The sequence below is a fragment of the Carassius gibelio genome, chromosome A2 (assembly GCF_023724105.1).
Source record: "Carassius gibelio isolate Cgi1373 ecotype wild population from Czech Republic chromosome A2, carGib1.2-hapl.c, whole genome shotgun sequence".
Classification (NCBI taxonomy): domain Eukaryota; kingdom Metazoa; phylum Chordata; class Actinopteri; order Cypriniformes; family Cyprinidae; genus Carassius; species Carassius gibelio.
Window position 1 is genome coordinate 15,110,941 of NC_068372.1, and position 13,059 is coordinate 15,123,999.

Consider the following 13,059-nt stretch of genomic DNA (forward strand, 5'->3'; position numbering starts at 1 on the left):
AAACCAACTTGTTTAAAATCATAAAGCAAACAAGTAAAAACATGTATGCATGCAGAAGTGTAGTATGTAAAGTTAAATATGCATATCTGAATTCCAAGCCAAAAATCAGATTCGACAAAAAAAAAAAAAATGTAAGTCACAATCTCTTTACTTAAATTCATTTATTTTGTACATTTTTGCAGGTATTGTTCTTTGTAATACTAGCCCTTAGTGCTAAAACTGAAGGTTAATCTAAACATTGTAACATATATCCAAATCTTGTTCATACACAACATTTAATAACAATCAGAGAACAGACAAAATAAGACATTAATAATTACACAACAGAGAATGTTAAGGACAACTGACCCTCTAGTTCTAGATGTTCTTTCACAAGTGTGTGGCTGATTCTAAGATATAATCATAAGGACAGTGCATAAGTGAACCGTGGGCAGCTTTTTAAAGTCACTGAGGTTCTAATCATGAGATCCCCCCCCCCCCATTCTGGCAGTTTTAGTCCTTGACAGGCCTCTTATCAGCAGACTACAGCAAAAACTTTTCATACGTTTCACTCTTAACAAAGGAAATGCAAAAACGCATTCTCACCCAAAAACATGCTGCAATATTGCTGTTATTGCTAAAGAGAAAAGTTGAACTTTCTTCATCTTGCCTCACATATTTCATCATGCCAGATCATGTCTGTTGGAGAGTATAGATTATTGAGTGATGCTCGTAAACTCAAAGTACAAATCTAATAAAATGTGTTTAATGTATAAAAACATTCAATGTATTCTTAGTTTTAGGAATTGTTTTCATGACTAAAGAGTTAAAGAAAAGACCTCACTTAAAACTGGTGTGGATAGACACTTTTGAAAACAAACTACTGACCTTTCAATACTTAAAGGGATAGTCCTCCCAGAAATGATAATTCTGTCATTATTTACTCACTCTCGTGCTGTTCCAAACTAGGCCTGTCCCGATAACAACTTTTTGTTGTGCAAAATATTGCCACAGAAATAAAATGCCATAAACCATATTATTAATAATTAATAATAATATAACAACATAATAATGCAAGAATTATAAAACTGTTACAGACTTCATTAAGACCCTCAAGAATCATATGAACTTGTGGAAAATGGGCATCCGATGACCCCTTTTCTCAGTAAATTCAGGGTACACTGTATTGCTTAAAAACACAATCCGTCAGAATGTCCGTAAGCACAAAAGCACAAATCCCTGAACAAGGCCATATCTGCATATTTTTGCAGACATTTTTTTACATTTGAATTAGCAGCGAGTACATCTCATTATGTTCGAGAAGCTGCAAAAGACACAGGCGCCAGTGGAATGCAAAAAACATGGCAACATTCATTTTTATGTAAATATAATGGCCAATATATTGTGTCACCAAAATTACTGAGGTCATGTACATATATTGTGCGATAAGTCGATATATTGATTATAGCAACAGGTCTATACCAAACCTGTATGACATATGGAGGAACATAGAAGATATTTAGAATAATAATATCTCAGTGTTTTCTGTCCATTCAGTAGGAGTCAGTGGGGTTGGATGTTGTTTTGGAGCCCATTAAATGGACACTTTTTTTTTATTTGTATATATATATTTATTTATTTATTTTTTTGTGTGTGTTCCTCAGTAGTAAAGTCAGGTTTGGAACGACAAGTAAATAATGACAGAAATTTCATTTTCGGGTGCAATGTCCCTTTAAAATATGCGTAAGCCTGCACATTAAATATGCTACCAAAAATATGTAAATAACAGAACATACATATGTAAATGTATAACAGAACATAATGTAAACTATATAGATCTTCTAGCTGGCAAACAGAAGCAAGCACAAACCTGTTGTTTGTAACGTTTCTGGTGTATTTCTTCTTCTCATCTTTGAGGCCCATTTACAGACTATATTGTTGATGACAGGCCTGTAGAAATTACTGCAGATGCCTACAGAACTGAAATGTCCATCAGTCCATTAGTCACTACTGATACTTTCCTTGACCTCAAGAGGCAGTGTGTCGAAAAGATGATCCTCCACGAAGAGAAGGTTTTTCCGAAGAAGGCAACACTGGCCAAGCTGGAATGGCAGGCAATCTAAGCAGTTCCCTTTCAGCTCAAGATGACACAGCTGAACTAACTGCCCAATCGCCTCTGGGACGGAAGTGATGCTGTTATGACCCACACATAAAACCTTTAGTTTGGAACATTTAAACAGCTGATTAGGCAAAACTTCTACCTTGTTCCCTGTGATTGCGAAATGTTGAAGATTGTGAAGGAATCCAACCTCCACTGGTATACTTGAGATGCAATTGTGGCTCAGGTCAATGTGCCTCAGCTTGGGCAGATTAAATAGAGCTGGAGGAAGAGTCTCCAGTTTATTGTGACAGATAATGAGGGACTCCAGACTCTTTACTAGGCCAATTGATGGTGGAATGGCACTGATCTTGTTATACCACAACTTGAGGCACATCAATCTTCTCAGGTGCTGAAAGCTGATGATCTCCTCAATGGTCTGGATATTATTATTCTTCAAATCCAGTTCTTGCAAGTTAGCCAAGCTAAAGATGGCATGGGGGATCCTCTCCAAATTACAGTTCTGGAGCTCCAAATCAACCAGGCTGGTTATCTTCTTGAGGCTGTTCAATACCAGTAACTTAGTCCCATCATTGTGTATCATAAGTTTGGTGAGATGCGACGAGAGTTCTGCTAGATTATTTGGTATTTTGTTGAGATTGCTTTTGAGGTACAACGTCCTCAAGTGTCTCAGATCTTTCATTGAATCCAAACCTATCATCTTGTTGTGTTCAGAGCTCAAGTTCCCAATCAGGTTCAGTTCCTTAAGGCTCCTCAACATGTAAATCCACGGTGGGATTTCTGCAACATCAGTAAACTTAATGTGAAGGCATCGCAGATGGTCGCGGAGAAAAGTGAAAGCAGTTTGTTCGACTTTAGCGGGGCAGTGATACAGATGTAGTTCCCGTAGGCTGGTCATCTGAGAAACTTTGGCTGAAATCCTGACCTCAGGAATTAGCTCTAACTTGAGGACTTCCAGGTCAGTGAGGTCAAATACAGCATTAGGGAGTCCCGACAGCATAAAGAGGTGAAGTTCTTGTTCATCCTGAGCATTGGAGTTCACATGCTGACGTAGTTTTTCGAATGTCCACTCGTGGTTAAGGCTTATTTCTCGTAGTTTGTTCTCACTAACCTCCGATAGAAATACACCGAATCGTTTGGAGTACAACTGGTCGTACTGGTCGACCATGTGCAGAAGAAACGCAAAGTCATTTTTGACATCAGGAATATCACTAAAGCTACTTTCCTCTCTGACTTTTTCAAAAGAGTACTCCTTAAGGGGTCTCCTGAAGAGCCAGTAGAGCTTATACAAACACAACAGTCCATAGAGACATATCAGAGCCATGAAAGTGAAAACAAGTTTCCTCAACATGAATGCCATGTTGTGTGTGCAACAGAACTGATTATACCCGGTCAAACTTTCGATTTCAACTTGGCATTTATGGCAGAAACTGATCTCTGAGGCAAATGTTGATGTATAGCTCAAGATCAAAATGATTTTTAGTGCTTTTATGGCTGTCTGAGCCACGTAGAGTTTATAGATGAAGTCACTGTCTTCTACATGGACCCGAAATTTGCGCACTTTCTCAAAAAGAGCCTTGGCTTGTTCTCCATCTTTTTTATCTAAAGTGGTCAGGCTAGGAGCTTCCGCGATAAGCTTTTCGGTTGGAAACTGCACCGTTGGAGTTTCCATCAAAGGTGTAGACTGACTGCTGTCCTCCGAGGATACGTGTTTCTGGAAAACCACACCACCTGTGAACCTCTGCTTTTCCTCAGAATCTTCACAAGCGGTTTCTGACAAGGCTTTGGTTGTCCATGGTGATTCAAAGCACCGCCCCAAAATGGAAACAAAGTGTTCAATCTTTGAGCTGGTCTTTGGGTACTTGAACCAAAAATTGCTGCTTACCATCAGCATTATGGTGTGTATGAGGGCAAGGTAAGGGAAGTATTTGTTGTACCATGGTAGGGCCTCATGGTAGCACATTTGGTTGACAAAAACATACTGCTGAAAGTCCAGATTTGTTTTTCGTCCTGTTTGAGACCCCACATTGTCTACATTTTCATGGCCAATGCTGCAGTTTGTGCTTTCATCAAGAATGGGAAGACATGCCACTTGGTCTTTGGACAACTGCATAGTCCCCGAAAAGATGGCTAACATCAACATTATCACCCCAATATAATCCATGAACACGTCCCACCATGGTTTCAGAATACGGTAGTTCGGCTGGACGTCATTAAGGGAGGCAACTTCAGTTAGACTAAACATCCCTGTAATAAAGAGGAGTGCAGTCAGTGCATATGAAACCAGTGCAAGTTTGAACAGAACTAATTTGAGTCTATTACGTTATTGGTGTACACATTTGAAAGTCTTAGGTGTTTATTCCAAAATAAAATAAACTAATACTATATTTGATTGAATAGATTTACATTTTGTCTGATTCGTTCACTGAAAGTGACTTACTTGTGTACACAAGTGAGCGAGTTAAACCACACAGAGTGGATGTACTGACTGTGCATGATTAGACAAATGCCTGCTAGCCACATGTGGCTTCAAGTTACACAATGAAAGGTCTGAAACATCCCAAGAGCGTGTCGTGTTTGAAATGGCACTTAACTGTGATGACTAACATGTTCATGTGGCAAGAGAAACACAAGTCCATTCACTTCAGATACAGTACGATTCCTGATTCTATGTTAAAACATCTTTGGCTGCCAATGTTGTATTAATAGCCCAATTCTGTTGTTAAACTCCCAGTGGCATGCACACAGTTCGAGCACTGCTTTATTTGATGCCTGCTATTTTCTCAAAGTGGTGCGTGAGAAATAGTCTGGAAACACATGGCAGCTGTTAATCATTAAAGTTGTCTTTGTTAACCTTTTCTGGCAATTAAGAAATATAGAAGCTAAGAAGCCCATATATCGAACTTTGAGGTGATTGCATAACTGCGTCATTCCACAAAAAAATGTGTTAGATGTGTTTTTACTTTGACTTTTATATAGTGAACTTTCCAGGACAAGTCTAAGCGTCCTCCATCACATCAGTTCACATTTTGTTATTTTTGTCAGTAGAGGGCGATCGTAATAATACAGAAAACTGTTTTAATGTATCGTATGTATTTAAATTCTCTTAAGAAATAAGAGAATCCCTTGTAGCGTCAAAACAACAAAGGCCAAATGGATCAAATAAAGTTGTAAGGAAATTATTATCAGTAAACTTTTAAAAATCATTTCAGAATGGAAATGCAGACACATTTAGTCGGTGACCCTGTATTTTTAAATAAAAAACGTATCTAGGTTGTTCTGAAATGGATATTAGTAGGCTAATGAAACATTGTCTTAAAATCGAAATATCTGAAACGCTAAACGGCTGAACTCACATAACCTGCAACCCCAGGGAATAATATATTTCTATGTAGTAATAAGAACTAAGTCTCAAAGACCCAGATGCAAACAGTAAACACATTCACTTACTGTCTCTATGTCGTTTTTCACTGGAATGGAAGAGTGCGCGCTCTCGTTATCTTGATTGTCATATTGCTTAGACGCTAGATTTGTCAAAAGTTGTCGTTGAGCAGGAAACGGACTACAAAAGTCGAATACCAAACCCCCACAGAACAATCTTCTTTCAGCAGAGTAATGTAGTGTCCGTCAACCACTGCACACGCTGTCCAGAGAAGTCTGAGTGCGGCGAGTGGTTTGAAATATGCAATTGTTCGCCCGAGCTGCTCCCACTCGTAGTTCAGCAGTCAAGATGACGGAGTCGTTCTGTTCCGTTCGTCAGCTGCCGAGCTCATTGGACGCTGACCGCGTAGCGTTTATGAAGGCACTGGATAAAGGTGAATTACCACCAAAAAGTCTTTTAGAGCTGCAGACGCGCCCTGTACACAAAGCAGTGTTTTAGATTAAGTTATTATTATTATTATTATGATTAAAGGTGGAGTCCATGAGGTATTACAGTTCAGACAGTCATAAGTATTAAAACTAGCCCTTTGCACTATCTTCCACTTTCTTTTCTTCTTCCTTTTATTATGAGGAAACTAGGACCCAGATGCTTAAATGGTGCAGCAATGTTTGGCTGGCACAGTGCGCAGGAAATATTTTGGTAACTAAAACCAACCCACCCCAAAGTTGTTGTTTTTTTTTTTTTCACAAGTTACAGCTAGTTTGTAAGAGGAACATAGGCTACTGTAGATCTTCCTTTGCTATCTGACTGAATCATTTTTCCCCATCAGCGTTTCGAATGCTTTAATAATAATAATAATAATAAACCATGATAGCCTATAATTTATGGCATACATACTTATTTATCTAAATTACAGAAGCCCAAATGATCTACATATTTCAACAGTTTATGCAAATTTATTTTACACATGCAGCGGCCATAAAAACAGAAAAGATGTCATGACCTGTTTATCAGTACATTTGCTTCTTTATTGCTCTTGAGTTTCATTAGAAGGGAATGGATGATCACTTTAGAGAGATATGAGTGTTCTCGCCATAGCATGATTATAAAAAGGCCCAACCCTTGGTTTTTGAGGGCATTACAAGTGGAATTAATCCAGTAATAACTTTGAATGAGACATCTGCGTTACTAAGCACAAATGTTAAAAAAAATTAGGGATGGAATTTGATTTTAAACAGAGCATGATTGTTGGAACTCTGAAAGCCTTGTCCGTAAACAGTGGAATTAAAAAGAACAAATAGTGTCAAATAGTTTTAAAACGAGACTGCAAATCACGTGCATTTTCCATTGCAGTCAAAGCCACGTGTAATACTGGACATGCAGTATGTGTTTCATACCAGCCATTTATTCAGTAGCCTACTGTTTATAATCAAATTTGAGCTAAAACAAACCACACAATTAGATGCACATTGTGCTAGGACTGGCTCTAACGTCGAAGTTGGGGTTCTTTTAATATAAACAATTTTATTATAAAGAACATAGCAAATCAGATGTGAAAACAGTTATGATAACTCCTGGAATTTCAGAAAAAGAGACTATATCGTTTGAAAAATATGACAAATTGAACATTTAAAATGTGGCGACCAAAAAACGGCATGTATTTAAACCCAAGAAACATCTTTGCATGTTTTGAACATGAATGAGTTTGTCGAATCATAAATAAGTAAATTTGGTCCGTGTGGCTTTCCGTCTCCGCCCTGTACACGTGACCTAGAAAACCTATTAATATGGGTAGCGGGCGTCCATTGTGTTCAACAGAGAGTCACTGCCGTGGAAAACAGTAACAGTATGGCGTCAACCAGCCGGTTAGTCACATTTATTTTGGCTTTGTGTCTCTATGATTTTGATCTGTAAACGCATGCCATAGATGTCATTTGAATCTGTACAGTGTGGGCCTCTGTAGGCTTTTAGTCGTAGTTTGTTGTCGTGCGTATAAAGGAGATCCTGGATAATGAATACACTTGTCATTTTATGCTAGCGCATGTTAGCTATCCGTTCGCATCTTATGAAATAAGACAAAATGAGAGCCTAATGCTGCTAATATTTTTTTTAACCAGTGCAGTCAGATTGGTTGTTTCAACTACGTTGAAGGTTTAGATGCCTGTCAAAACCAAACCATAGAGCACCGTCACCTCCGAGCTAAAGCGCTAACTGCACGCGCATCTCTTACCAGCGGGGCGCTTCACAACTCTCCGGAAGTGATTCCCATTAATTATTTATCTAATAAATATCTTCATTTATCTCGACACATGTCTGCGTTGTTGTGGCTATAACATCAGTGTTTAGTAGCAGTCATCTGCTGGAACAATCGAAGCCTACCTTCAGTCCACTGTTAATAATGAACCTGTTCTGGATTTTGACAGGGAGAGAGACATGTTTTTTTTATTGTGTAGCTGCTGAAATGACTAGGGTAAAGACAGATTCTTCAATATTCAGTTTTTTTGTTTATTTTTTATTTTATTTTTTTGGAACGGATTCGTCATAATTGAGAGATGATGCAAACATAAGCTTATGATTGAATCTATCTATCTGCACAAATGTATAAAATGATGCATAACAAGCCCTCAGCTGAGCATACGACATATTCAAAATAATGGATAACTTAACAATACAATAGGGGTCAGGAAGGTACATTGAAAGTTGATGTGAAAATGAATAAAAGGAAAAATGATGCAAAATAAAACTTTCTGTATGACGCATATAGGATTAATCTGTATCGAATTAAAAAAGAAAAATCTAATATACCCCTGCTTTATATAAACATCTGTGCTGGTTGGCTTAACACATTGTAGTGTTTACTGTATCCTTATCCACAGACAAACATCTGTTTTTTAATGTCAGTTTAGTTCAAGAGTTCATGTGGATTTTTCCTGACCTCTGGAATTTTGTGTGTTATAGTGGAGACTATATTCCCAAGGTGCAATGCCCCAATCACCCCGAAGCAATACTGGTGGAGGACTACAGGGCAGGAGACATGATCTGTCCTGAATGTGGCCTTGTAGTAGGTACGAGTTTCCACCTGCTTCTGAATATTAGTGCTTTAAAGGATTAGTTCACTTCCAGAATAAAAATGTACTCACCCCCATGTCAGTCAATGTTAATGTCTTTTTATCTTCAATCGCAAAGAAATGTAGCTTTTTAAGAAAAACATTCCAGGATTTTTCTCCATATAGTGGACCTCAATGGTGGCCAACGGCTGCAGGTCCAAATTACAGTTTCAATGCAGCTTCGAATGTTTTTGCACGATCCCAGCTGAGGAATAAAGGTCTTACCTAGCCAAATGTTGTGTAATTTTATTTTAAAAAATACAAATTTATATACTTTTTAACCACAAATGCTCGTCCTGCACATCGGAAAGGTCACATGTGAAAAGTGAATGTGCAAAGAAAGTCAAATGCCCTTAAAAAAAAGGTAAGACAACGATGTCAGATGATTTTGAAGTTGGAGGAGAAAATGAGATGGAGTTTTTCGACCCAACCTTCCTTTTTGACCCGGAGTACACAGATGAAGATTTAACCCCACGTGACCTTTTCAACATTATGTAATGTGTGAATTTGTGGATGCACATCACAGAGCTAGTCCAAGATGTATATTTGTGGTTAAAGTATATAAATCTTTTCTTTTTTAAAAAAAAAAACATTTTCGATCGCTTTGCTAGATAAGACCCTTATCCCTCAGCTGAGATGGTGTAGAGCCCTTTGAAGCTGTATTAAAAAGTCCTGTAATGTTTTCCTCAAAAACCTTAATTTCTTTTCAATTGAAGACAGAAATATATAGGGCCCTATGGAATACGTTGTATTTTTTTCTCAACTCATTTTTAATGGTTAAATCTAATTGGTATTAATCAAAAAGCAAGTCTAATTAATTAAAATCTTAACACTTATACATTTTCACAACAATGTTTTAACAGTTTAACAAAAATTACATGTTTAGGGCCCTATGAAATATTTTTTTTTCTTCATGTTTTTAGTTACCCAATTTTGTATTTTAGCACGTATATTTATTTAAATGTATAAAAACAACTTAATTTATTCAAAATTTTCTTAAAATAGCCTTATGAAATGTTTTTTTTTTTTCTCAAATTCTGTTGTGTATTTACATTTTCTGTTTATCAAATGTAGGCATAAAACATTCATTAAATCTTTCTTCTAATTATTGAAAATCAAGCAAACTTTATTTTTTGGTAAACAAAGGGGATTTACTATTAAAAATAAAACATGGAGGAAATGTTGTGTGTTTATTCCTTAAAAATAATGTTTGTTTCATTTTAGTAGTAGTAGTAGGCTATGTGCATTCTGCTGAACAATAGTAATACATTTCTGGCAAATACTGGTCTTTAAATTAAACCGGACGGGTTACCTGTTGTGCCCAATTTTGACCCCCTTGCCAAATTATTAACCCCCCACCTCATTCAAATCGTTACCTGATTTCCTAACCCCTCCCCCAAACCTACTCCTAAACCTACCAATACTAGGGGGGTAATAATTTGGCAGGGGGTCAGAATGGGGCACAACACCGGGAATATTTTTACAGTTCTGTGTGATATGACGCTAGTTTTACTCGAATCAAACCGTCAAATGCTCATGAAGTGACTCTCAGACCAGTTCTGGAGATGTTCCTCATGTGTTCACATTCTCATTTAGCGAGACAACAGAAGCTGAAATCACCGCGAGCGTCACATGCTCTTCAGTGTGTGTAATAAACGAAGTCGCACTTCCGCGGCTGCGCCGTTCATTAACACAGACACACACAGGAACTATATTTAAATAGACTTTTTCGGCTTAATATTTACAGATATTAGTCCATAGCACGATATGATGTAAGTGCAATGACCTACTTTTGCTTAATTAATTCAAAATTGGACACATTCCGTGACATTCCGTGTTAAACTGTAAATTCCGTTTTTATGACTGGATTCTGTGATTCCGTCTGCATTTTCTGCATCGCGGAAATCATAGGGCCTTACATATTGCATGACATGGGGGTGAGTAAATTATCAGGAAATGTTTCTTCTGAAAGTGAACATGCTTTAAGTGGACATTTTTAATCAGTGGCTCAATAAGACAATAAGCTTGTGGTTGTTTTCTTCCTCAGGTGACCGTGTAATTGATGTAGGGTCAGAGTGGAGAACGTTCACCAATGAGAAAGAAACTAAAGACCCGTCTCGTGTTGGAGACGCTCAGAATCCTCTTCTCAATGGAGGAGACCTCACTACCATGATCAGCAAAGTAGGGAACTCGTCTGCCTATTTAGTACCTTTGCATTTGGAAGGTTTGGAGCATAATTGTATGTTCTCATTATGATTTATTTTTTAAAGATATATTTTCCATCTGATATTTCAGGGAACAGGTGCAGCAAGCTTTGATGAGTTTGGAAATTCCAAGTACCAGAACCGGAGAACCATGAGCAGCTCTGATCGAGCCATGTTGAATGCCTTCAAAGAGATCACCACCATGGCCGACCGGATCAACCTCCCCAGAAACATCATTGTGAGTGTCTCAGCCTGCTGTTATTGAAGTAGATGAAGTGCACCTGGGAAGTCGGGCATTCTGTATATTGTCACACATTCAGGTCGGAAAGATGATGGAGGTAGGCTAAACAAAACCAGAAAATTATATTGTGAACAATAAAGCCAAATAACTACTTCTGACTTGTGAAAATGATTCATTTCAGGCACATGCTTTATACATGATTTATTAAAATTATTTAGTTTTCATCAAGAAAACCATGAGTTATTAGCTTTACACTTTTCTATGAGCTTCTTCATACATTTGATGAGTGAACGATTGAAATACAACATGCAAAAATCATTCATTTCCATTTACTGTAGATGGTTTCTTCCCCTTGATCTTTATATATAGATTACAGAAATTTGATTTTATGTATTATAGATCGTGTTTCACATCGATTACCTTCCGATGTCACACTTGGTCATCCATTTGATTAATATTTCCAACCTCACTTGGCAAACACATTCCTCCATCCTCTCCGTAAACTTCTCTTTCTCTTTAACAGGACCGAACAAACAACTTGTTCAAACAGGTTTATGAACAAAAGAGTCTGAAAGGCAGAAGTAATGATGCGATCGCTTCGGCCTGCCTTTACATAGCTTGCAGACAGGAGGGCGTCCCTAGAACATTTAAAGGTTTGAACTGCATATTCCTTTTTTATGATGTTGTTGATTGATAGACATTATTGTACTGAATTGATTGTGTCTGCCGTCAACATTAGCTGAACTCCTAGTGTGCCACAGTCGGGTTCTGGAATTAAAATGACATTCGATCTCCCTCCACCTCAGAAATCTGTGCCGTGTCTCGGATCTCGAAGAAGGAGATTGGCCGGTGCTTCAAGCTTATCCTGAAGGCTCTTGAGACGAGCGTGGACCTCATCACAACCGGCGACTTCATGTCCCGTTTCTGCTCCAACTTGGGCTTGCCCAAACAGGTGCAGATGGCGGCCACTTACATCGCCAGGAAGGCTGTTGAACTAGACTTGGTTCCAGGGCGCAGTCCGATCTCGGTGGCAGCTGCAGCCATTTACATGGCCTCTCAAGCGTCTGCCGAGAAGAAGACACAGAAGGGTAAGAGAAATCAAATGAAGACTTCATATGCAAAAGTATTTTTATCAGGCTCCTATGTTTATGTGGGACCTATTCATTGCCAATAAAGTGCGATCACTGAACTGGAGTCTGATAAAAATGCTCAAGAAAAATCTAGAGGCTCTAATATGTAATCCAGTCTTGGCATTTATCCCATAATAAAGGTGATCTGTTAGTGTCCTTGATTAATGGAAATTGTTTCTTATGCAGAGATTGGGGACATTGCTGGAGTGGCAGACGTCACCATCCGTCAGTCCTACCGTCTCATCTATCCCCGCGCAGCCGATCTCTTTCCTGCAGACTTCAAGTTTGACACACCGGTGGATAAACTGCCTCAGCTGTGAACACCCATGTGCCCCACTCTCACCGTTCTTTGTACTGTCTGAATTATTGCCCTTTTTTCGCTTTGAAATTGGCATGGTTTGCTCTTCTCTCATGAAGGCACAAGCCTTTTGAAAAGACGACGGCAGGGATTCGACAAAGTACAGAAGGCACATTCCAAAATTAATCACAGATTGCAGGCTGTACTTTCATTTGTGTGTGTGTATATAAACTGTACATATGTCTAAGTGAGGATTCGGTGGTTGCAACTAGGCATATTTCTTACTGTAACATTTTCTTTTGTAGGAAATGATTTGTTAGCTTGTTTGCATATTTAGTAACTTAATAAATGCTTTTCAGAAAAGCATGGTGAACGTCTTGGAAATCCCCAAAACTGCTTACCTTGAGCTTTGAAAGCGTGTAGCTCACAGATGGTTTTATTTCCCCCTCTTTTTTTTAGGTCACAAGGGGAATGGTATGAGGCGAAAGTTTCTGTTTGTGTGTTTCTGTTCCTGTACTCACAGTTCTCAGTTATTATAAAGATTTCATGAAACACCAGAGCATCCTTTTTGAAGTGACAATAAACCACTTGCAACCTCG

At 38.2% G+C, this 13,059-nt stretch overlaps 2 protein-coding genes across 2 annotated transcripts; one reads left to right on the top strand and one right to left on the bottom strand.

Moving 5' to 3' along the window:
* Window positions 1-256: 256 nt before the first annotated feature.
* LOC128027665 (volume-regulated anion channel subunit LRRC8D) lies at window positions 257-6,098 on the bottom strand. Its single transcript, XM_052615467.1, has 2 exons — window positions 5,549-6,098; window positions 257-4,345 (listed from the first exon to the last, which is right to left on the bottom strand). Exon 2 carries the CDS (start codon window positions 4,341-4,343, stop codon window positions 1,980-1,982), a length of 2,364 nt encoding a protein of 787 aa, XP_052471427.1. The 5' UTR covers window positions 4,344-4,345; window positions 5,549-6,098; the 3' UTR covers window positions 257-1,979.
* A 1,133-nt stretch (window positions 6,099-7,231) lies between these two features.
* Window positions 7,232-13,014, top strand: gtf2b (general transcription factor IIB). The gene is made up of 7 exons (XM_052615486.1): window positions 7,232-7,345; window positions 8,439-8,545; window positions 10,635-10,768; window positions 10,883-11,029; window positions 11,556-11,685; window positions 11,839-12,120; window positions 12,349-13,014. The coding sequence occupies exons 1-7, from the start codon at window positions 7,329-7,331 to the stop codon at window positions 12,480-12,482; spliced, it is 951 nt and encodes a 316-aa protein (XP_052471446.1). The 5' UTR covers window positions 7,232-7,328; the 3' UTR covers window positions 12,483-13,014.
* Window positions 13,015-13,059: the final 45 nt, after the last annotated feature.